The following is a 23,484-nucleotide window of genomic DNA, read 5'->3' on the forward strand; positions in this document are numbered from 1 at the left end:
AAAAATACAGATGAGTCCTTATGGGAATCCTTACGACAAGTCTGTTTCTGTCTGGGGTTTACCTCAGCCGTTTGTTGATTTTTTTAAAAAATGGGAGTGACTCACCGTCTTTAAAAGAGAGAGAGGAGGTTACTATTTAAAAACGAAAGATAAATCTTTGGAAAAGGGGCTCGGCAGCGTACCGCGCAGCCGATATGGCTCCAGTTGTTTGGATGGGTAAGGTTTCTAGGATGGTCCCCCCTGGAACTGACCTCGGAGAAGAGCCGACGGTTGAGAGTGCAAAGAAACTAAAAAAAAAAAAAAATAAAGCCCTACGGCAATCTTAAGTGACATAAGAATTTAAGCTTTTGGCCGGCGTTTCAAAGAGATTATCTTTGCCGAAATCATCACATGATGGAAACTTGCCATGTAGAAAATATCAGAGTTACTAACTTTTCTAAACATAGCAACTTCTTTTTAAATAGAAAATGAACACAATCTGAAAAATAGGAAAAGAAACCCTCCCAGTCCCCATCCCTTCCTGCTCCAGGCCCCGGAAGAAAAAAATTCTCTCTTCCAACCTGAGCTACAGTCAGAAACACGAAGCACACATGCTTTCATTTCTAATTGATGATTATATTATTAAGCTTTAATAGTTTACAGTTCAGGTGAATCTTTCAAGACTGCCGCACACCCCTCACCGTTCCCGGTTTGCTCTTCCGTTCTAAGTCTGTAATTAATTTTTTTCTTTGTGGTGGAGGCGGGGCGTAGGGGGTCCCGTTTTTTCAGAGAGAGACCTTAATTAAAAGAGCAGGTCTGGTTTGAACACAGAGCCTGTCTTGAAACCTTCCCCCTACTCCATCTTATCACTCCCTCGTGACCTTCCTCCCCAAAGATGGTTTCTCCTCGAGACCAGCATGTGATCATCCAGCCCGAGTTTAAAAGTTAAGAAACTTCGATCGCAGTTGACAAGGTTGACATTTCATTAACTTGTTGGTTCAGCCTTCAAATGATTTCACCAGGCGAAGCATCCTGTGTTTGGAGTTTACAGCTTTTTGTTCTTTCTTCCCTCTCAGGCTACAGTCGTGTTTAATTTGGAATCGGGGCTCCTCTGGCAAATTAGCAATTAGAACAATTCTGTGGGAATATGTATATGTGTCATTAGTTTTCCTGCAAATTAATAGCAGGGCCAGAGGTCAGGCAGAAATTTTCCACTTGACTGCAGTTCCTCTGTGGAGACTTGGCACTTGGTTCTGGAATGGCCACAGCTGCTCTCAGCCACCCTCTTCCTCTAGGAACTGTCTTTTAATTAGTTTACCTCATAGCCATCATTACAAATATTACTGCCTCCCCTCCTCGAAATAAAATTACTGTTTCTACAAAATATTCCAGTGACATCTTGCACCACTGCACATTGATGGTGGGGTCAGTCGAATGCAGCATTTAATCATTAGATCACCTCCATCCGCGGCTCCTAATTAGAGTCCTCACAATACATTTTTATCTGGTAATTAGCCGAGATTGGCTACTTCCTCTGTGGCTTATTAGAGACAGCCCAGCAGTGGGTGTGAATCACGGTGTCATTTGTCAAGCCTGGTAAAAAAAAAAAAAACAAAAAACCTCCTCTCTGCTCTCTTCTGGCTTGGTGTTGATTTCCACTTGGTACCTGTGTTTCAGAGCCTCCAGAAAATTCAGCTGCATCTCTTTCTTCGTGGATCGTGCTAACCGGGAGGGATTTTCTTCTCGACTGTTGGCTTTTTCAGTAGAAACAGTCCAAGTATTAAGGCTGCAAGAATGACATTCTTTTCATGTTTGATGACTTTGTACCCGTATCGTGGGGCTTGTCTGTTCTTGTAGGTGAGCTCCCAAGAGATGGGCCTGCACTTGCTGAATGTTTCCACGAGTTTGGGGTTTTGGCAGTTAACTAGAACCCAGTGGACCTGGTGATCTTCCTCACAGAACTGGAAAGGAGCGTGCACATTTCCTCAGGACACTGTATTTATATTATAATTTTCATTACCTTTTAAAGAACGCCATGGTGTTGAGGGTACTGTTTTTCAACCGAAGAGCCCAGAAGCAGAGTTAGTTCTCGGAATTGTTTTATGGTTGCTCTGCCTGTCTTCCTTTGATCAGTGTCTGCATTTTTGATGGTAAGCCCTTCGAGGGCAGCAGTTGTCTGTTCTGTTCCTTCTTTTGTCATTTCAGTTCCCATTGCCGTATGTTTGCTCGGAAAGATTTATTGAATGCCAGTTATAAGCAGGGATAAAAGCTAATCCCCAGGTCCCTTCCAAAAATGAGCATGCAGAAAAATGAACCCGGATAGTGTTTATGATTCCCATTATCTGGGCGTAAGGAGACTGTTATACAGAGGACCTAGAATCACCAGTGTGTATTTGATTTTGAGTCCAGGTTGTGAATACGGGCACGTTATTTAATCTCCCGTGAGCCTCTGTTTGCTTATCTGTGAAACGTGAGTAATAACATCTCAAGTATTCGTGATGGTATGAGAATTCAGTGAGACCAGGCGGTGGCAGGGGGTTTACGACGTGGTTTTTACAAATGGTACCCATGACTTTGCCGAGCGTTTGGATACTCTTAAGCCTAAGAGCATCTGAATTTTAAAAGCTGTATATTTATGAGCATTAGCCTTTCGTGCGCTAATTTCCTTGGCCCGTTGCTTGGGCTGATGCTTAGACACGCTGTTCCTGTACTTGGCCAGTGATGAAGGCCCAAGGCAAAGAGGAGGTCAGCCCCAGCCTTCCCAGATCCGCTCCATCCCGTGGCTGCTACGCTAGACCGTTAGCACTTAGTTTGCAAATGTGTGTCATGAAGTCAAGTTTCCAGCACTAATAAAAAAGCAGCTCCCAGCATCTGCCCAGCTTGCTGGGGGATTCATAAGGGTGGTACCATCTCCACAGCTTGCTCTTATCAGGCATGGGGGAGCGTGGGGTGTAGGGATTGGTGGTGGACGGGGCGGGGCGGGGTGCGGCGGCGGCGGCGGCGGTCTGGTGTTGGCTGAGTCAGCATTTCAAGGGAGGGAGAAAAAGGAAAGCCCAACCAAAAGCTTGCAACCCAGCGTTCAGTTTCCAGTGCCATGTTTACGTTTTTCCATTAATATTTTCTCAACGATATTTGATATTTCTCATTACTAGGGTATGAGTAAGGTTTGAGTCTTCCCAACAAATTAGAACTCTCTTTTAATCTGTTCTTTGATTATGATCTCAGAGGAATCTCATTTTTAATACTTTCCACAAATAATGTCTTGGACTTAGGACTGTTGCAGTGGTGAACCAGACTTAATTTGTTAAGTGATTCACAATCTGGTTTGAGATAGTGATACCAAGTAAGGCTACTTTGCCGAACTTTCTTGGATTGGGGGCAGCTACAAGTTCCTCAGAGGGCAGTTTTGGGTAAACTGTAAGAACTCTGTTGAAAACAACCAAGTTCTTCAGGGTAGCCAGACTTAATATTTCAGTAACAACGAGTTTTTGGAAAGGGGGACAGGCTCATGTTTCCAGTTATTAATAAGAGAAACACTTCAAGGTGCAGGCGAAACAGATAGAAAGAAAGAAGGAAGGAAGGAAGGACCGAAACAGGACTCGTTCATTTTCCCCTGTGCTCCTGCAAATAACTAGTGTGTATTTCCGGACTTGAAGCATTGGATTATTCCATTTTGTTACTACGCATTTGAAACTGGAAGGAAAAAAATGTAAATGTTTTCCAGTTCCAGGATCTCTCCTATGCCATATTCTTTTTAAACAAATGATTCCAATCCTATATTGGATAGAGTTTAATGAAGGTGACACAGAAAGCTTTCAAAGATTAGTCTCTGCCAACTGATGGAACTAAATGGATGTTTACTGGATCGGTGCCACTCTTTTCAATACGAGTCACAGGCCAAACCTCTCAGCAGTAGTTCCCATCCGTGAAGTTTCATCCTGGAGTTGACTTAGCCCGTCCCAGTGTGGTGTAGCCAGTGGCTATATGTGGCTATTTTAGTACAACTGTCCTTTTTATTAAAATTAAGTAAAAACAGTTTCTCGCTTGTACTAGCGCATTCCAGAAAGTTCTGTCTAAGAGCTCAGGTTGATACCAATGTATCCCAACTGGTGTTTCCTGAAACATCAGCGTTCGTGGGGCTATAAGGACTCCCTCTCCCCCCTTCGAGGTTTACGAGGCACAGTAGGGTGCGAAGTCGTGATTAAAGAAATGTCTTGACCCACCCAGAATTTCTCAAACTCACCAGGCTAGGTAACCCCTTTTCTGTCTGTAAACACTTGTTTAACAGTCTTTGGGAAAAACCTGTCTCAGCAACAACAGGCAAGGAGAACATCGTAAGAGATATTATTTAATAACCTATATGGGGGGAAAATCCGAAAAGGAATATATATGGGTATATATAGAGAGAGATATAGGTGTGTGTGTGTGTGTGTGTGTGTGTGTGTATCTGAGTCACTTTGCTGTACACCTGAAACTAACACAACATTGTGTAAATCAACTACAATAAAAAAAATAAATTAGAAAAAAAGAATCACAGGACAGGATGCTAGCAATTTTAATAATAAAGTGAATGGTTTTTACATGGGAACTCGCCTCCTATTTCAGCTAATGATAAAAATCTACTGTGAGGCATAAAACTAGCCAGGCCTCCTCTGTATAATTCCTGCTGCATTGCAGATGCTTTCTTGGTTGCTCTGTTTTTCCTGAAGGTCTTCTAAGAACTGTTCCTTTCCTCACAGCTGAATCTGGTATCAAGTGTCACACTCTCCAAGTCTGCATCAGAGGCTTCTCCACAGAGCTTACCTCATACTCCTACGACCCCCACTGCCCCCATCACTCCCGTCACCCAAGGCCCCTCCGTCATCACCACCACCAGCATGCACACGGTGGGACCCATCCGCAGGCGGTACTCAGACAAATACAACGTGCCCATCTCTTCAGGTAGGTGCTCCATTTTTGCCTCGGGGAGAATTGTGATCAGCAATGCTTGTCGACCAGCCTCTTTGTAAAAAGTGATAATTAATAGGACAATGATTCTTATTTAGCAGATATTGCGCAGAACCAAGAATTTTATAAGAACGCAGAAGTTAGACCACCATTTACATATGCATCTTTAATTAGGCAGGTAAGTAAATAACGTGGTATGTGAAATTATATCCGAAGGTATAGGTGTACATGGAAGTATTATATTGATGCAGTAGATTTAAAACCGTTTAGTATGCAAGCATGCTAAAACCTGTTCTATAAGGTTTTTGAAATCTGCAATATATAACATAATTGCTTTTGATTAAGTATTACAATACGATGTGATTATTAGGAAATTCATTTCACACAACAGTGAAAATGAGCCTGTTTAAAGATGGCAAGTCAATTATCACAAGCTACAGTAATCTCTGATCCCTAGAATTAATCTGAGCTCTAAGTAATTACTGAGCTTTAATCAGCTAGTGAAATGTTTTGCATTTCTCTTTGATTCTGCTTTATGAATGACTAATAAATTAATATTTCTGTACGGAAACAGAAATAAAAACTCAAAACAATTAGATAATTCCATTTTGAATTTTGCTATTGAACTGGTAAATACAACCATTAATCTTAGATCATTTCGTGAAGCCTTCCTTAGGATTTAGCTCAGCATCACGATTATTTTGTGTTTTCAAGAAACTGTATAATGATGGTTCTGTTGATTTGGTCATAAATTATCTTTCTCTGTTGCTTTTGCTTCACAGGCCATTCTCGAATCTCCAGAAAAGCAGCTAACACTAAATGAAATCTATAACTGGTTCACACGAATGTTTGCTTACTTCCGGCGTAATGCTGCCACATGGAAGGTAAGCTTTCTTGCAGGCCTGTTGAGTCTTGGATCTTGGCATTTATAGGAGAGAGTTTGTTGTCGGTAGGATGCAGGTGTTGTAAGTTACGTGTATATTGTTTTGCTACATTCAAAGAGTCTAATTTATAGGCATGCTGGATTGAGAAAATAATTCCACTGGGGTTAAAATGCTGGGGATGGAAGACTCCCATTATGTTGGCATCGGATGTTCGGCTGGACCAACGAGTAAAATCATCTCTCTGGTTGGAATGTGTAGGAAGTTGTCTTGTGTACACAGACCTCACGGTTTTCGGTCTTTAGCCACCACCAATGTTTGCAGAGAATGCATAGATAACTGTTGTTTTTTTTTTTAACCATCAGGAACCGGGAGAAATGATCAGATACACTTGATCAGATACACTTAACTTTCATTGGTTGGATATAAGCTCCTTAACCTATGCACTCCAAGTACTAGCAAGGTATATTGGAGTTATTACAGAAGAACCCAATATATATATATATTATTAAGGGGGGTTTTTTTGGGTTTTTTTTTTTTTTTTAAGTCAAGAGACTGCCCATCAGATATTCATAGGCACTCTGGGGAAGAAAAGTAAATTCTGAAATATGTGACTTGACTGTAATAATAGCATTTGCTATCAAACGGGTCAGATTCCACAGCTCCACCTGGGATGCCCCCAGCAAGGCTTGGGGTCACGTGACATACCTCAATCCCAGTTCAGCAGTTGGTTCGTAGGTTCTGTTAGTAGTGATTCCATTGTATTCGGTTAAGCCCTCACCAGTTTTTGGAGTTTCCCACTTTAAATTTCTTGGCTTTTAATAGTTTTGCTTTAGAAAAAGGGGCAGCAGATACAATCTGAAGAGTCGTATTTTTTTTTGCACCTTTACTATCTAGAATTCTTGTAATCCCTAACTTCCAAAATATTTAGAAATATTTAAAATGCAAATATTTTTGGATATTTTACATGTTATTATTAGAAATATGATAGGGATTTATTATAGGATGCAAGGAAAACATGCTTTGCTGGAAATTTAGGTCTTCCTTGCTACTACCGTAATTTATATGGGAGAAAAACAACAGCAAAAACAGAAAACGCATTTCCTCTACTACGTTCGTCATAAAATAGCGTTTTGAAAGAAAATGAATATAACCAAAGAATTAATTCATCAGCCTTACAGAGCTGTGAATTATCTACTGTGGCCCAAAGTAGCTTTTTTATTTCCATTAAGACACATGGGCGCTGAAGGAACCTGGGTTCAAAAATCTTCCCTTCTCTTCCTCAGCCTGCCTTGAGATGTAAAATAGAAAACTGTCCTCAGCTGTGAATGCTTTTTAGAATTTCGGAACTATAAGCATGAAGCAGACATTTTCTTCAGATTGCCTTTTATAAATAGCAAATGATCAAGTTTTAAAATAATTACCCGTTATGAATGTGATATTTAAGCTCAGATCTTCAGATTTAACTTCTTCATTTTCAGAAACTGCAGGAAAAAGTGCCCTTCATATAAACAGTCCTAAATGAAGTATTTAATGACTCATAAATACGTATAATTTTCTCCATGTGTCCTTATTTGTACTGTCATCTTAGACAGAAGATAAAATGCCCAGTGAAAGTGATGAGTGGAAAGAGTTCACTCAGCTTTTGTGGGAAACTCTCCATTTCCAGTTGCTTTTACTTGGATGCACGGTCTTCGAAAACAAAACTTAAGTTTTGACTTTACAGTTTTATTTACGTGGCTATATAGTTCAGGCAGATCTATAGCAGTCCTGTTTTCCAGACATGGCTTTACAGTGTACAGTTCTGTACATTTTGATACTTACTGGAAAACTTAGACAGTGATTAGGATGAGGAGAGATGTTGATTTCTTTTCCCAGTAAGGTGTCTGTCTGATAGGTACACATGCTCTGTCTGGATTTTTTTTTTTTTTTTCTTTTTCAGGAAATTTGGGTTTATTTATTTATTTATTTCAGCCTCCTCAGTGTCATTGTAGGAGATAAACAGTAGACCCTTAGCAGCCTTTATCCTCTGCCTTTGTGCAATATTAAAAAAGAAAGTGCCTATTTAAAGACCAGACTACAGTTTATACGCCAAGAAATTTGCCCTACCAACTGTAATTATAACATGCCCAACATTTTCCAGAGATGTTTGTTTTGTTTTGATGCAGACCTGTCAAACCTGTTTGAATCAGGGGTGTCCCTTCGTAGTCAGCTGGAAGTCTGAACCCACCCCAGTTATGCTGACATTCCTCAAAAATTCCTTGAGGATTTGTCCTGTGGCTTCTCCTTGTGAGCAGTTCATCATGCCATGTGATAAAACTTCTCTCGTCACCTTCTGAATATTCCATATCAGACAAGAAAAATCACCATTCTCTAGCATGGCTCCTCACAGAGTCGCTAATGGTGATCATCCAAAAACTGAAACACCTCTCAAAGTACAGATCAAGATTTGCCACTTGGAAGGATGAAGTATGTCGCAGGTTAAGGGGAGGAATACAGACTGTGTAAGCAATAGCTGCAGATGGATTGAGGGACTTACAAAGGGATGTGAGGTGTGGTTTAAGTATCCACTTCTCCCGCCCCTGTTGTCACCTACTCATGCCCTATAAGAAGAAAGTTGGGAGTAAATGATATGGGTCTCTTTGAAATAGCCTCATGTCCAGGTTTGAGTGTCAATCACGTTCACCCAGGAGAACTCAAGAGATGAAGCCATGCTTGTTACTGTACCTAGTGTAAGTAAGGGGTGCGGATTATTCCTGAAACTCAGGAAGGATGAGATGTTCAAAACTCTTCACCCTTCAGTTGAGATGCTCCTTTGGTAGATTAGAGGTGTCAAGGGTCTCAGTTTAGGAGTGACCGGAAATGACTTTGAACCCTAAGAAAGAAACGTGTCTATGGAAAGAAACCATCGACTTACTAGAGTATCCTCATTTTGCCATTGAGAGTTCTACTCATGGGTTCCTTTGGCATTTTCTCAGTTAATTAAAAGCACTTGCCCATAGTAAGGGCCAACATTTATATATTTGGGAAGGTAAGACCTAGCTTGATAATGGATACTGATCCACTGGGGGGCATGTCACTGCCCCCGCCCCCGCCCCCACCAATCCTATCAGCTACAGGAGGTGATACTCTCAATGGGAGAAATCCAATGTCAATTTCTTCATAATAAACCTGAGCAAATGTGTTAAAGCCAAAACTTTGACGAATTAAAAAGAAGCAAAATGTATTTAACAGTAGTAATTATCATCTTTCATGGTTTAAAATAATTAAAATAAATTACCCCTTTTGTCTGAGAGACAAGTGGGTTTAAAAGGGACGGTTTTATGCTTCACCTGTTTCCTGATTTTGAAGTCGTATTAACATTACTTTTATATTTTGGCCGTGAAACCTATTTGGGGGCTAATAGGCATATTAAAAAAATCTTTCCTCTGCTTAACTGTTCACCAGAGACTAGACTAAAATGCCAAAACACAAGTAAGTCATCATTGCGGGTTTTGATTTTGGACGAGGCCCCCCCTTCACCACAGGCGGGTCATCCATGGGGGGTGGGAGCTACAGTTCTCGGGGACGGTTTTACAACTGTGGACTGTTAGGCTGAATTTACTGCTGTTTTTGGAGTCTTGTCTTATAGAAAATGTAAATGTTCTCTCTTTTATACTTGCTGCAGAATGCAGTGCGTCATAATCTTAGTCTTCACAAGTGTTTTGTGCGAGTAGAAAACGTTAAAGGGGCAGTATGGACAGTGGATGAAGTAGAGTTCCAAAAACGAAGGCCACAAAAGATCAGTGGGTACGTCCACCATGTTTGAACTTCTTAGCCTAGCTTGGATTGCGCTAACAAGTGTAACGTAGAGGCTTTTGGCTGCTAGATGGTGTTAGACCAAAGAACTGGTTTCACGTTGTCTCAGTTAAGGGAAGCAAAAAAGCATTTCATCCCTCCTGTTTTGTATACCCACCAGTCCCCCTGCCCTGCTTGCTGGTCTTTGTTGCATCACATGCTAGTAGCTTTTAGGTGGCAATGCATATTAACCCTCACAAACCATTGGCTTATGCTTATTGCATTTTATTTTCTTTCTCCTGTTCCCTGTATTGGATGTCTGTTCTGCCCCCAACCCCGCCTCCTTTTGTTGCCACTTCATCTCCTTTGCCGCTGCTCCTATCCCAGGGTGCCATTCGCACCAACCTCTCACTGCATAAGTGCTTTATCAGAGTAGAGGATGAGTTTGGGTCCTTTTGGACAGTTGATGATGAAGAGTTTAAACGTGGCCGCCATATTCAACGAGGCCGTCCTCGCAAATACTGCCCCGATGAAAACTTTGACGAGCTTGTCGCACAGTAAGAGCCTTTACTTGCTTTTGTTTTTTGTTTCTGCTGTTGCTTTGGCTTTGCATGGTTGACTCATCCCATGATAGTTTTGCATTTCACCACGTAGCAGTGCCACGGCTTTCTGCAACGGAACTAAATCGTGTGATTTGTACATGTATTTCTCTCGTTTCTCTTTGGAACACCAGTGCCTTGAATAATGCTTTTTTGACGTCTTTAATGCAAATATCGGTTGGCTTTTGATTCAGCAGCTTTACGGGGACCCTATAACTCAATGCTTTTGCCTGACCCCTAATTCCTCCAAGTGAAGAGGAAACTTCCTTCTTTAGAGTTAAACTGTGTATTTACTGGGATAAATTTCTTCTTCTTGGCTCACTCAGTATAACGATATAAATATAGTGAAATGAATGCCAAAAGGGCTCCAAGCATGGGAGAGAAATGGAGAACCGTGCATCCACTTCCTTTAGGGACCATTGGGAAACGTACATAATTTCCCGCCCCCCCCACCCCCGGAAGCCACCCCTTTCTTTCCCTCAGTAGCCTCCTGTATGATTTTTTTTTTTTTTTTTAAGTATTTGTATCCCTCCTGGCTACAGCTGTCCTTAAAACAACATCTAGCTTGTCTTCATTTGGTCGGTAATGGACAGAGCATCAAATTATTCTCGTACCCTCCCAAATTGCGGCTGTGCCCGAAGGACTGGAAACCAGCCTCGGCTGCCTGACCCTCCCCTGGAGTAGCCTTCTCTCCATCTTCTTTTGGCAATAAATGAGCCTTGAAGATCTTTTCTTCAGAGCTACCCTGCCGTTCCTCTAGCATTCATTCTAGAATTCAAATCCTGGAGAAGCTTAAGAGGCAAGATTCCTCCCGCTGGCTCCCAGGAAACCCTGCCGGTCCGCTTGCTGACTTCCCCAGCCCGAGGCCCTAGAGCTTCTGCCTTCCTGCTGGAGTCCGGTGGGGGGGGGGGGGGGGGTTACTACCCATTTACAGGGAGGTCACTGTTTTGTGAGACAGACAGACAAAAGTTCATCCGTGGAGGGAGTGCCCGAGGCGATGATTACTTAATCCAGAATTTTACCCCCAGTTTGCTTGAAGGGCAAAGTCTCTCCCACCCCGGGGCGGGGAAGTTCACACAGACCAGCCCCACAAAGCCAGCGCCTAGGGCGAAACCCACCTTTTCTTTGGTTTTCTGGCTGGGGGACATTTCTGATTTGGAAGGATAGCGGCAAGCTTAAGAGGAGACTTCGCGGAAAAAACTCGGGGTTGATTGCGTTTAACTTTGAGTTTTTATCTTTCTCTTATGCAGTAACCCTTCCCTTATTAAAAACATGCAGACCAGCCACGCCTACTGTACACCTCTCAATGCAGCTTTACAGGTAAGATTAACGGCCGTCCCGACTCTGCCGCGGAGGCACATGGCTCCCGCACTCATTTCAAAATATATTAGCCTCGCTCTAATTAGATATTAAATTTTAATTCCGTTAAACTTTTTTCTTAAGTGCACAAAGCATCGTACTCCCTGGAGGCAAACACGTCGGGCTGCTTCAGCATTAGCAGGATGCTTAGCATTTTGAATATTGTGGCAAAAAAATTAAAAGTTCACTTATTAATATTTATCAGCAGTATCATAATTTCCATCCTCTTATTTCAGAATTTCACTTGAGGCAAAAATACCACAAGTGTAATTACTCTAGCACAGCTATTAATGTGCTGGATGATAGGCCACTGTGTCACATGACCTTCTATTGTTCACGGGTTTAAAGAGGAGAAAGCAGAGCTCTTTTTTTTTTTTTTTTTTAACTTCTGCTCCTTTTTCTTTTAAAGTCTAGTTTAGCCTCTTTTCACTGGGGAGAGTGGGGGGAGGGTTCGGTTCGCTTGGTAAAAGTAAACTGTTTTTGTTCAAGCGATAGAGGTGTTGAAGGAGAAACTCTTTAGGTTTCCAGCGGATTGCTCAAGGTTACGTAATAAGCTCGCAGAACGTATGTTTCCTACTGACAGACAAACCAAGCCCTCCTTACGTAACCGGCGTTGCCAGGGGACGAAGCCACGGGGCTTGAGCAGGAGGGAGGTTACCACCCAAACGTGAGTTACCAGGGCGGCCCTGGCATCCATCAATCAAGCCTTTGAATTATCGCACATCTCTCCGTTACCCAACAGTCAAATCATCTCCTAAGTCGAAGAGAAGACTGTAGTACACTTCCTTAAGGTTTACCAGGGTATCCCCCTCCAGAGCTCCTAGGTAGGCAGGGTAGGGTCCTTTGGCCCATCCGTGGTCCTGTTGGGTTTTGACCCACCTAGATTGTGCTAGACCACAGGCCAAAGGGATCTCGGGAACTTAAATGACAACAGTCTACACAGATAGATCTGACGTGTGTGATCCTATCCCGTGACAGACCTTTGCAGCATGTGTTCTTGATACTTAAATATGACAGTGTCACGGGCTCCTGCAAAGGGCCGTAACGCACAAACAGATATTAAAATTTTGTGAGGGAAGGGTGCAAATGAGGGACGTCTAAAAGAGGCTCCTTAAGGGATGCTAATGATGCAAACTCAGAGACGCTCAGCGTTAAGGGGAACAGAGTGCAGTGAAGAGGCGATCAGGATGGCAGCGCTGGCTATTCCTTTTTTAACAACTATTTGCTGAGCACCTCCTCTGCGCCCTAGAGAATCGTTTTCCCAGTTCACTCAGCAGGAGCTCAAGGCTCCCGAGGATGGATGATATGCCTCTTATGCAGTTTCAGTTCAGAGGCCAATTCACTGACCTTAGCTTTTCAGTGTGTGTGTGTGTGTGTGTGTGTGTGTGTGTGTGTGTATATATATATATATATATATATATATATATATATATATATATATATATAAAATAAAATGTTTAGCCTGAACCAAATTTAATAGGAGGAACTGCTTTCTGAGTTTCTTTTAATTACTTGTAGTTCACACAGTAACTAACTAACTTTCGAAAAGGAAATGAAAGCACGCTTAGATGCCGCCACTGTAAATACCGTTCATTAGTAACTTATTATTTTCCCTGGAGTCTTGTAAAGTGTGAATTTAAAGGCCGCTCTATCTGGAATCGTATTAAGATCACAGGCACATTTTACATTCATGAGGCGGCAAGGCCGAAAAACAAAACCAACACAACAACAGTCCACCAGCAACGGTGATCCTCCGGATTCTCTTCACTCTGTGACTAATTTCAATTGGGACGCTTTACAGAACTGTTCCTGTTTCACCTCTAAAACATTTCCTTCTGGCCTCCTCTGCACCCTTTCTTATTTTCAGTGATAGCCCCAAACTCTCCTGCCGTTTTCCAAGAACACTTGATGTGCATCCTGCAGTGAGGTGAATACATGCATCTCAAGTCACGATTTGAGGAATGGATCTTTTTCCTCTCCTCTAGGAGTCTGGGTCCTGGGTCAGTAGACAGTCCCCTAGGACAACTTTCTGCTGTGCAAATTAAATAAAGAGTCTACCAGCAGGCCTTCCCTTCCCGCCCACTGCCATTTTTCAAGGCAAGTAAAAATAATAGTGGAACAACATCTTCAAAAGATTACTAGAGCAACATAACGCGTGATATACAATATATAAAATAGGACAGCCGAATCCACTACAGAAATAAAACATTGGACTCGGGACAGATTGCATTATGCTCTGAAAAAGTGAAGTAACTAAGGGTAACCGTAAAGCTTCGTATTTATAGACTGCCTTTCCCCCGGGCGTCTCAGAGCGGTTAACAAACATTCCAAGAGGGACAGGACTTAGGCACTTCTGCACCTTGACTTAAGGACCTTCGTTCTTTTTATTTTTATGTTTTGGCAGAGGGGCCAGTGTGATACGAAACCACATACTGTGGGCATAGGACCACTTATATAATTAGGTCCATTATAAAAATTGTAAGCCGCCCCCCAGCCCCCTCTCCTAAATAGACAGACATCAACGACCAAAAAAGAACCACTAGGTTAGACCTAAGCCGTTGGTGAAAATTTTTCGAAGCTCGGGTGGGTTGCTTTGCTCCCTCGCTCAGAGAATGTCCAAGAGGCTCTATTGTGAAGGAGCCCCTAGGTTTCTCTTTGCAGCCCACTTGATCATTTTTTTTTTTAAAGGCGACCAGGCTGGTTTTTTTTCATTTACATCTTTTTTGTCTGAGAATCAAGGGATCAGTGTAAAATGCTTACCTTTGGATGCCTTTCACCACTGTCAGCCCAGGTTTTATGATCCAGTCCCCATCGGAAATGGCTTTGCCCTAGAACGCATTAAGAGCCACGGAGAACGAATCATCCCCAAAAGGTTGCCCTGTACGTGACCAGCTCGTCCCAAAGACTACATCCTTAGAAACATTGCCCATTTTGTTTTTACTTCTCGATCTTTCTTTGACTTGAGAAGCTGCGAAAAAATACCAAGCTAGAGAGGGCCCCACTTTCGCCACATTCTGACTGTAGCAGTGAAATGGCTTTGTGGTATTTCCAGGAAAAAGAGACTCACTCACATGATGGTCCCAGCAGAACTTCCATGTCGGAGAGAGGCAGGACCACTGTGTTGTGTCAAACAAAGGCAGTCAAGATGCTTTTCCAGCTGCACCTTGGGGCGGGGGGAAAACTCGGGCAACGGGTCTGTCTTTTCGCTCTGCCAAAAAAGAAAAAAGTGCTTTATTGCAGTTACAAGAGATCTGTTGAAAAAAGTACTTGATGCAAATTATTTGACAAACTGTAGGAGAGTGAGGAATGTTCAGATGTGCTGTTCATCAAAATGAGTTCACCACATTTGGAAATGAAAACAGGATTTTTTTTTTTTCCATTTTTTTAAAAGAAAGAAGGCAGTTGTTATATAAATTCAGAAGTGGAGGGAAGGGAAGGGAAAGCCGCGGGCTTGCGCAGGGCCTGCCTTTGAAGTAGTCGCTCAGCCAAGGCTGCGGTACGTGTGGATGGGGCATCCATCGCGGGGCTTGGATCGCTAAGGCGTCTCTGGCTTTGCAGTTTGTACAGTGAGTGAGACTGCGATTCTCTGCAGCCCAGCTTTGTACGCGTCCTCTCTTGGTTTTTGGCTCTTACTGTCTCACCAGAGCCAGGATTTCTAGAATAGTTTGGACTCGCGTATGACTGGCCAGTTGGAGTCACCACGCCAGATTGTCTTGTGATTGCACGTTTTTCCTCATTAGGATGGAAAACCAGGCATAGTGTAGTCTGCAAGAGGACCGTTTTGATAAATCTGGGTCTAATTACAGCCGCCAGCCTTTGAACGTCTGTCCTCTTTAGTAAAATGAAAAGTCACTGGGTCAAGATCACGACCCAAATGCAACAATATGGCTACTTGAGCCCAGTGATATGTCTGACTATTATCCACATCTCAGACTGGGGCGGTCATTCTGTTCAACCGCCGTAGGATAAAAAAAAATGAGCAGTACCCCACCATAGAGTTTATGATTTCTTTCTTTTCCCCTCCATTTCCACACTTCGTCGCTGACACTCGCTTGGAGGGAGGGACTGTGTCACCTTCAATAAGGATGTACTTAACGTACCCAAAAGAAATACGATTTACAGCTTCCTTTTACCAGAGATTTCTTTCTTCTTCAGTCCTCAACTTCCAGGTGATTGGTCAGAGCCTGAAAGATGACCTAGAGTTACCGTTCAACCAGTTATCTCAAACTACACTAAAAAGATTCAAAAATAATTAATTCCAACGGAAATGATGGGGGCAGGGAGATAAAAATGGATTCCACTTCTATAATCTCTTCCTTTTCTGTAGGCTGTAAGACAAATGGTTATGGAAGCTCTCATAAGTTTGGGCTCTGCGGCCAGAGTAATCTGCTCAAATCTTTAATATCCAATACTGGAGTCATCGAAGTGGATAAAGAAATGAAAATCCATTATATGTCCCTGTGATCTAGAACTATTCCGTTCCTCTTGAAAAAAGGCATTCAGACAGAAATCTTGTTACTGGTAGATAGCCTTGTCTAAACCCATGTGCCTCTACCCAGCAGGGCCGACTTGAGGCCTCCCTCCCCACGGGCGCTTTGGTCCCTCCAGCTATCTCTCTCTGAGACCCAGCCTGGGCTGTGTGTCAGCAGCCTGACTTGTAAAGCACAAATCCTTCTACACCTATTAGAAACTTGTCTTTTCCAACCGTGCCAGAACGACGTGAAACCGAAGATCACTGAATCCACCCATAATTGATAGCTTCCCCGTCTGTGTACACCCTTGTCTTCATAAGTCTTCTCTCGGTTGATGGCAGGCTTCGATGGCTGAGAACAGTATACCTCTATACACTACCGCTTCCATGGGAAACCCCACTCTGGGCAACCTAGCCAGCGCCATACGGGAAGAGCTGAACGGGGCGATGGAGCATGCCAACAGCAACGAGAGCGACAGCAGCCCGGGCAGGTCCCCTATGCCAGCCGTGTGAGTACCCGCCACCCCAGCACGCCTTTGCCGTCGCATCCCGCTCCCCCTGTTCTAGGTGCACACCAGCCCCTTCTCCTCTGGCGGCTTTTGACACCTTTTCTGTAACTTCTGATTTCCTAGAACCCAGAGAGAAGTGGGTGCGTCCAGAAACCTTTAGCTCGGTTCGCACCTAGGAGGACCATTCACTGACGTTCCCGTTACAGCAATAGGCTTCATGCAGCCCCACGAGTGCCCAGGGCCATAAAATGGGTGACACCTGTGCTTTTTGCCTTCGCTTGCTCGGCTCAGGCCATTATTTCAGCCACATGACCTTTTCCTCCTAGCAGTAGAACGCATCCCGGTGACAGAGTTCTTTGCTGTCTGTCCACCGTGCGGGTGGGCTGAACCTAGCAGGGAGGCAAAGGATGCTTGTTCACTTGGTTACGTGGTACGCGGAAGCGCGAACGCCACGCCGAAGCGTCATTACCAAGCACTGACGATGGCACGAACGAAAGGCGGCGTGATTTATAGATTGCTCTTAAAATATCAAAAGGAAAATTAATAGGAGCATTATAGCAGCAGACGGCAGTATAACGAGCACGCCTAGAAGCGGACGGAGTGAGGGACGAGGGCTGTCCCAGGCTGCATGGGCGTGGCATCGGGACCAGGCACACCACGGGCAGGGCTGTGCATGGTGCCCCTGTTGGCTGGGTGATGGGAGGCAGGCGGGGTGACGGTAACAACTCCCTCTCTCCCAGGAAGAGTTTTAAAAGAGCAAAGAAAGCACATTTCCCCGGAGAGGATTGGCGAGGGATGCTGTCGAATGACAGCCTCGGGCTTTTAGCGAGTCTCTGCGAAACCCGCTGCCCGCTTTAAAGGAATAAACCTATTCAGTGTTGACCATGCTGTCAGCTCCTAGGAACGAACCCCTTGTCTACAGTGTTTCTGAATTCCTGACCAACGTCTCATTTTAAGAGCATTTGAGTGATCAGAATGGAAAATATGACCTGTGGCAATTAGCAAGAGCATGAACTGGCACCTACCAACAAAGGCAAAATGCTGTCTGCCAGCATGGGTAAATTGGTGGGTTTGGAGGAATCTGAAATTTGATTCTTTAGCATTTGAATTGCGTGCCCAAAGTGCTTTGAAAAGGACCTCTAAAGATGAAAATAATCGTTTTAAATTTATAACAACAGTCTCTTAGCATTTACTCCACAGCATTTTAAGAATGTGTTTCTCTCTCACGCTGCTACTGCCATCCATCGTCCTTCGTCAAGGAACCTGGTCTTTCTGACTTTATTGTCACACCCGTATTCATCTCGAAATCGTTGTCACGACAGGAGTATTTACTAAGATATTAAGGAAGTTCAGAGCACATGTAAATTGGCATGTGCGCTGCTTCAAGGAATACTTACTGGAGCAAAAGCATCTGAAGTGACTGAGTGGAAGAGAGACTGTTTGTTTGTCATAGTATCCATAGACCGCTGACGTTTACTTGATGTGTGTTCCTATTATTTATGGTAAAAAGGATCGCTGAAAAAAAAAAAGAAGAAAATAAAAAAGGTATTATTTGGGTAAAACCTCTCACAGCAGTTTAGAGTGAGGCTAATTTTGCTGTACAAGAATAGAGTCACTATAAAGTTATTTCAGACTTTGAGTTGACCCCAAGTATTACCAGAAACCTTGTTTTACAGCAAGCAATCAGCCTAATTTTTAACGAAATGAAGGTTTTACTGGTGTGCGTGTGTGTGTTTTGTCTTTAAGAAACCCTGCATAAAGATGCCCAAAAGCATACTGTTTTATTGCTCAAATCTCACAGGTTTACACTAAAATAAATTATTTTGCTAAAAATAATTGTTTGTCATCAGCCATTCCCTATGCCTACTCTTGGTGTTTGTTAGAGATGCTTAACTCTTTTTGATCTCAAATTTGCATTAAGCAAATTCTATAATGATGTAGTTTTCTTTCTTGTCCAATGTGCATTAGCCTGCTATGATGCAGCTTGTTTCTCACCTGTTCTGTTCTCTTGGAATAAATCAAGCCATAAACTCTACAGCAAGGCTTAAAGGGCCTTGTTAATGAGGCAGCCCAGCTACTATTGAGTGTCGAAATAGAACTTCTTACCCTTTCTGTGACACTCAAACACCACAACCTTTTTGTCTGTCTCTTGAAACAAACGCTACAAAGTAGTCACATAATTATGGCTTTGGGGCCTTATACTTTTATCCTGATAGGGGCTAAAGGAGCTACAAAGCAAAATACTCCATGCTGTGCCCACACCCTCTGAACACAATGCCTTTAAACACCAGTCAGCTTGCCTTAAAAACTCTTCTGTTCCCAGAGTAGCTAAACAAAGGAATTACTCAGATGTAAGAAAGGAAATGTGGGGTTTTGCGCAGTTATTCACTGGGAGCCCTTTCGGAAGCAGGAGTCGGAGAGAAAGGCATGGGGTGGGGGGTGACCTGCAAGGGTAGAAGGCGCCACGTGCAGCTCCATCTCCCAGGAGGCACCTGGGAGACCACGAAACACAGTATCTTAAGCAGTGTGCATCTTACCTGAAATGGATCTCGCATGGAGGTCCTTTCTCTAAAGCCCTGCATGCCTGAGTTACTGCTTTGGCCCCACCTGGGGGGAGGAAGGGCCGGGGGGCGGGGATCTGCTGGTATCACGAAACGTCGTGAAGCTGGATTTCATTTCTGTGGAGTTTTAAGAAGCCTTAGTATCTCACCTGGTTGTGTTGTCAGGTTGTGTCACACTGTAGACCTGGTCAGTTCACCTTTGCTGGGGTTCCACTCGGCAGTAGATGCTGGGATTGAACTAGCGTGCGTAGGGTCGTCACCTGTGTCTTTGGGACGGAAAATAACCTTCCTGAAGTTGGGTTGCAAATTTCAGGGGAAAACAAAATATTCTCTCCTGTGAACTCTACCTTGTTGGCGGGACTTGGGGGCGGGGGGGATTTTGTTTTGTTCTGCCTGGCAAAACACTTGTCCGAGTCTAAAATTACAAAGCAAGAACTTCATGAAGACTCGCCAGTCTCTTCCAGGGCCCAGCACCCCTCCCACCCATATAGCCTTGTATCGTCGTCTCTGTCATCAAATTCAGCTCTGTAAACCGGAGAAGATGAATACATCCGGTAGTTTAAAAAAATGAAAATAGGAAAATGTTGATCAGGGAAACACAGCTGACTCTCAATCCAGGCTACATACAACCCAGCAACCCTCTTATCCAATCAGTGTCACAAGAACCCTGTTACCAGAGGACAGGAGGGGGGTAATGTTTGAAGTAACAGTACTCAATAGTGCAAATATGAAACTGAAACATGAAGAGATGTTCACCATTGTCAGTCATCCAAAAAAACAACAGTTTACAGTAACCTGAGCTTTCCTTATTACACCTGCTCAGCAACACGATGTTCTTAAAAAGCAGTGCTTGGTGCTGATGAGGTTGAGTCTAAATTGATGAAGCTTCTTTGGCAGTGAATATCGCACTAAATCATAAGAACCGTAAGATGTTTTCACCTCTGCTCCAACAATTTTATTCTTAGAAATTTATCCTAAGGAGGTAAACCAACAGAAATATGGATAAAAGCGGTCACTGTGTTATACAGAGAGCAAGGCGGGGGCGGGGTACGGGGGTGAGCAAAAGACAATCCCCAGATGCCCAGTATTAAGGGACTAATGTCATCACACTGGGATCTCATAGCCATAACAATTAAAACTGTAAAGGTAGCAAAGTAATCACATTCTCGCTACGTGTACAATATGTAAAAACATGGCCCTAAATGGGAGAGGAGAGGCAAAACCAAAAAAGTCTACCTTAGTTAGGGTTTATGGGTGATTTTTATTTTTTTTTAAGGAATAAAAACCAACACACCTAACTCTTCCCAAAAGAATAGAGGGGGTCCTACCGGAGCTGACTTCCCAGGCAACGCGATGTGTGCAGTCACGCAGGATCCCACACTTAAAAGTTTTAACTGTCAGCTGTTTCCGTCTTGAAATCCTCAACGGCTTTTTCAAACACATTTTCACTTTGCACTGGGCTCTGCAAATTACGCATCCGGTCCTGGATCTTGATGCTGAAACACAAATAAATAGGCCCATTAAAAATCTAAAAATAGATGGAGCCAAACTAGTAAAACACACTCTAATAAAACTTGGGTATATTTCGTTTTGCACATAGGTTGTAAGCATACGGGCCCTATTTTTTAAAAGCTATTTATCCCAACATCTACCCCCCAAACACACTCTAGGCTGTGCTCATTTTACAGTCAGTTGGTCTTCTGGAGGTTCACGTGTCAAGGGCAATCCAAAGCACTCCTCTGTTGATTTTTCAAGGGTTCAAGTGGCCTTCGGGGTTTGCACACCACAACAGTTATTTAGGAAGGCCACCATCCCCAGCACCTCCTCTTACTACTAGTAATACTTGATAACGTGAATGAAAAAAATCCTCCCTTCTGCAGCCCGTTCCTGCAATGGGACTTCTTTTTTTAAAAAAAAACTTGAGTGGTTCTTTTACGTATCAAAAGCCCCGCCACCGCCACCGAAAGTAATTTGTATTTGCAAAGGATCGGTTGTAAATATGATTTAGGAACAACATTTCTCAATTGTTATCGGAGTGGTTTCGCGTGGTCCCCCGCAGGCCCCTTCGGGTGAACCGTGCGCTGGGCTATAATGAGCAAGTTGGCAGATCTCATCGGAGCCCTGCGTCCCGGTGGCCGCTACCAGCCGGGCCTCATGTTTTGCCTTGTTTACAGCTGACAGCGTTATTATTCTGATCGGGGCTCTGCTTTCTTATCATATTGTTGTGTTGAGCGCGCCTTTTCCTCTCCGTTTGTGTTTCCTGGCAGGGCTTTTCTTGCCTTATTGAGAGTTTGTAAAAATATGCATTAATTTGGAGTTTCCAGCATGTATCATGGTGTCTCTCTGCTGTGTTTGCTTGAAGTTGATTAATGATAGACCCTCGCTTGGGGTCGGTCTCCGGAGAGTTCTTTCACAGGTTCTGCATGTTAACTAGAAAAGCAGAACACACAGCAAGCCGTGATTAGCCCAGCCTCTTGCACACAGTGGTCCCCACAAACCACTGTTGCGTTAACCGATTCTTGCCTCACGGGATTATTTGAAGATTTGTATTCATCCGCCCAGCAGGCCACTACGGGGCCTGTTAGCTGACACTCAGAGGGTGGTCCTCGGACCCCAGCAGCATTGCCGGGGAGCTGGTCAGAGAGGCAGAGTCTCAGGCCGCACCCCAAACCTGCTGAGTCACAGGCTGCATTTTAACCGGATCCCACGGTAATCTGGGTGCACATTACAGTGTAAGAAACACCACGGGAGGAGGACACGCCCACTGAGCTTCCGTCCAGAGACCCTTCTGTGATGATGGAAATTTCTCCCTCTGTGCTATCCAACATGGTAGCCGTTAGCCAACACATGTGGCCCTTGAGCACTTGAAATGTGGCCAGGGTAACTGAGAAACGGAATTTTAAATTGTCTTAATTTTCGTAATCGCACGTGGTTAGTGGCTGCTGTGTCGGACATCACAGCCCTAGACTGGGGGTTTTGTGTCACCCAGAACACCCGACTTACCTTGGGTTGGGAAGTCCCCACGGTGAACCTTCTTTTGTCTTTCCAGGCATCCTGTACATGTCAAAGAAGAGCCTCTGGATCCAGAGGAAGCTGAAGGGCCGCTATCCCTAGTGACAACAGCCAACCACAGTCCGGATTTTGACCACGACAGAGATTACGAAGACGAACCAGTAAATGAGGACATGGAGTGAACATCTGGGCAGGCCGACCCCAAGAGCGCGAAGATTGGGGGGGGGGGGCACACAAAACAAAACACGTCAAAAGTTTGCAGTGAAATCGTTCTCCATTGGTTGTACAGTCTGGAGGATTTTTCACTACATTTTGACAACTCTGCAATGTGTTAACTCTTAGTGCCATCAAGAATCCCATTTGGGAGTATTTTTGATTTTTCTACTTTTTGTTGAAAAAAGGAATTTGTACTCTGTGCATTGGATGGACTTGTTTGGTACTGGGGATTTTCCTCTCAACAGTCAACATCAGTGTTGTAAATTTGCTAAACTGATTCACTTTTAGCAGCAGACTTTGAACTGCAGTCCTGCCGACATTGGACATTGAGGACACCCAACTGAGCATGTGCACCTAAGCTGCAGACCAAGCCTCTGCCCAGAATTTAAGGATTCCAATGGACGACCTATTTGCACAGTACTGCATGTTGATTATCACTGCCTTTACTCCATTTTTTTTTTTTTTTTTTTTTTTTTTTTTGCTTCCAGTTGGGATGGGGAAGGCCTTTGTGTGTGTATTGGGGGGAGGGTTTAAAAATAATTATCCCAAACTTTTTAATGTATTGCTCTTTTTTTTTTTTTTTTGGCTTCTCCTATACCATTTTAAGTTCTGACCTCAGGCCTCCATTCGGGCCCACGGCCTCTTGGAGGCTTCAAGTTTTCTGTACCTTGTGATGAATGTTAATAGGTGTTTTTATTATACGAAGCTGAATGTCATTTCTCGTTCGTAGTTTTCTGTCACTCATTCCATGTCCCTTCAGACATCACCACTGTTTTCTCGAAAGTCAGAAAACATTCCGTTTTGATCTTTTGCAAAAAGGTCCCAAATGCTGCACTCTACACGTGAAGGTCCTCTCACCCAGACGTGAAGTTCCTGCCAGAAAGAGAATGAATGACAGAAAAAAAAAAAAAAAAAAAAATAGAGACACCCTAGGAACCATGCAGATTCATTCCATGAAGCAGTATTGGAAGGTTCGGGAAGGGGGTTTCAGATTTTCCTCTTTTTTTTTTTTTTTTTTTTATGTTGCACCTACCATCATTCTTAATAAATGCCACAGCATTTACCAGCACAAGGAGACATAGGCAGCAGCCCCCTTACCCCCAAACCAGAAAAAAACAAAAAAAAAAACCTCTCGCAGTAGTTCGACTGACAGTGGCTGTGGAAGCCCGTCCC

General features: G+C 43.5%; 1 protein-coding gene and 1 long non-coding RNA gene across 14 annotated transcripts in view; one reads left to right on the top strand and one right to left on the bottom strand.

Moving 5' to 3' along the window:
• FOXP1 (forkhead box P1) overlaps nt 1-23,027 on the top strand; it is a 598,922-nt gene extending 575,895 nt beyond the window's left edge. For 10 of the 13 annotated variants that reach the window (XM_057554351.1, XM_057554344.1, XM_057554343.1 and 7 more), the window contains 7 exons: nt 4,719-4,920; nt 5,025-5,104; nt 5,709-5,810; nt 9,475-9,596; nt 11,434-11,503; nt 16,356-16,522; nt 22,133-23,027. In XM_057554351.1, coding sequence (XP_057410334.1) covers nt 4,719-4,920; nt 5,025-5,104; nt 5,709-5,810; nt 9,475-9,596; nt 11,434-11,503; nt 16,356-16,522; nt 22,133-22,277 — 888 coding nt within the window. In that variant the 3' untranslated portion in view covers nt 22,278-23,027. Of the gene's footprint in view, nt 1-4,718; nt 4,921-5,024; nt 5,105-5,708; nt 5,811-9,474; nt 9,597-11,433; nt 11,504-16,355; nt 16,523-17,781; nt 18,436-22,132 lie in introns of those variants that run through there. The other 3 variants (XM_057554352.1, XM_057554353.1, XM_057554350.1) reach the window with 3 other exon arrangements.
• Nucleotides 14,627-19,655, bottom strand: LOC114239148 (uncharacterized). The gene is made up of 4 exons (XR_003624329.2): nt 19,233-19,655; nt 17,920-18,037; nt 15,643-15,726; nt 14,627-14,750 (listed from the first exon to the last, which is right to left on the bottom strand). It is a non-coding gene; the product is annotated as an uncharacterized LOC114239148 (long non-coding RNA).
• Nucleotides 23,028-23,484: the final 457 nt, after the last annotated feature.

The sequence above is a fragment of the Balaenoptera acutorostrata genome, chromosome 10 (assembly GCF_949987535.1).
Source record: "Balaenoptera acutorostrata chromosome 10, mBalAcu1.1, whole genome shotgun sequence".
NCBI lineage: Eukaryota > Metazoa > Chordata > Mammalia > Artiodactyla > Balaenopteridae > Balaenoptera > Balaenoptera acutorostrata.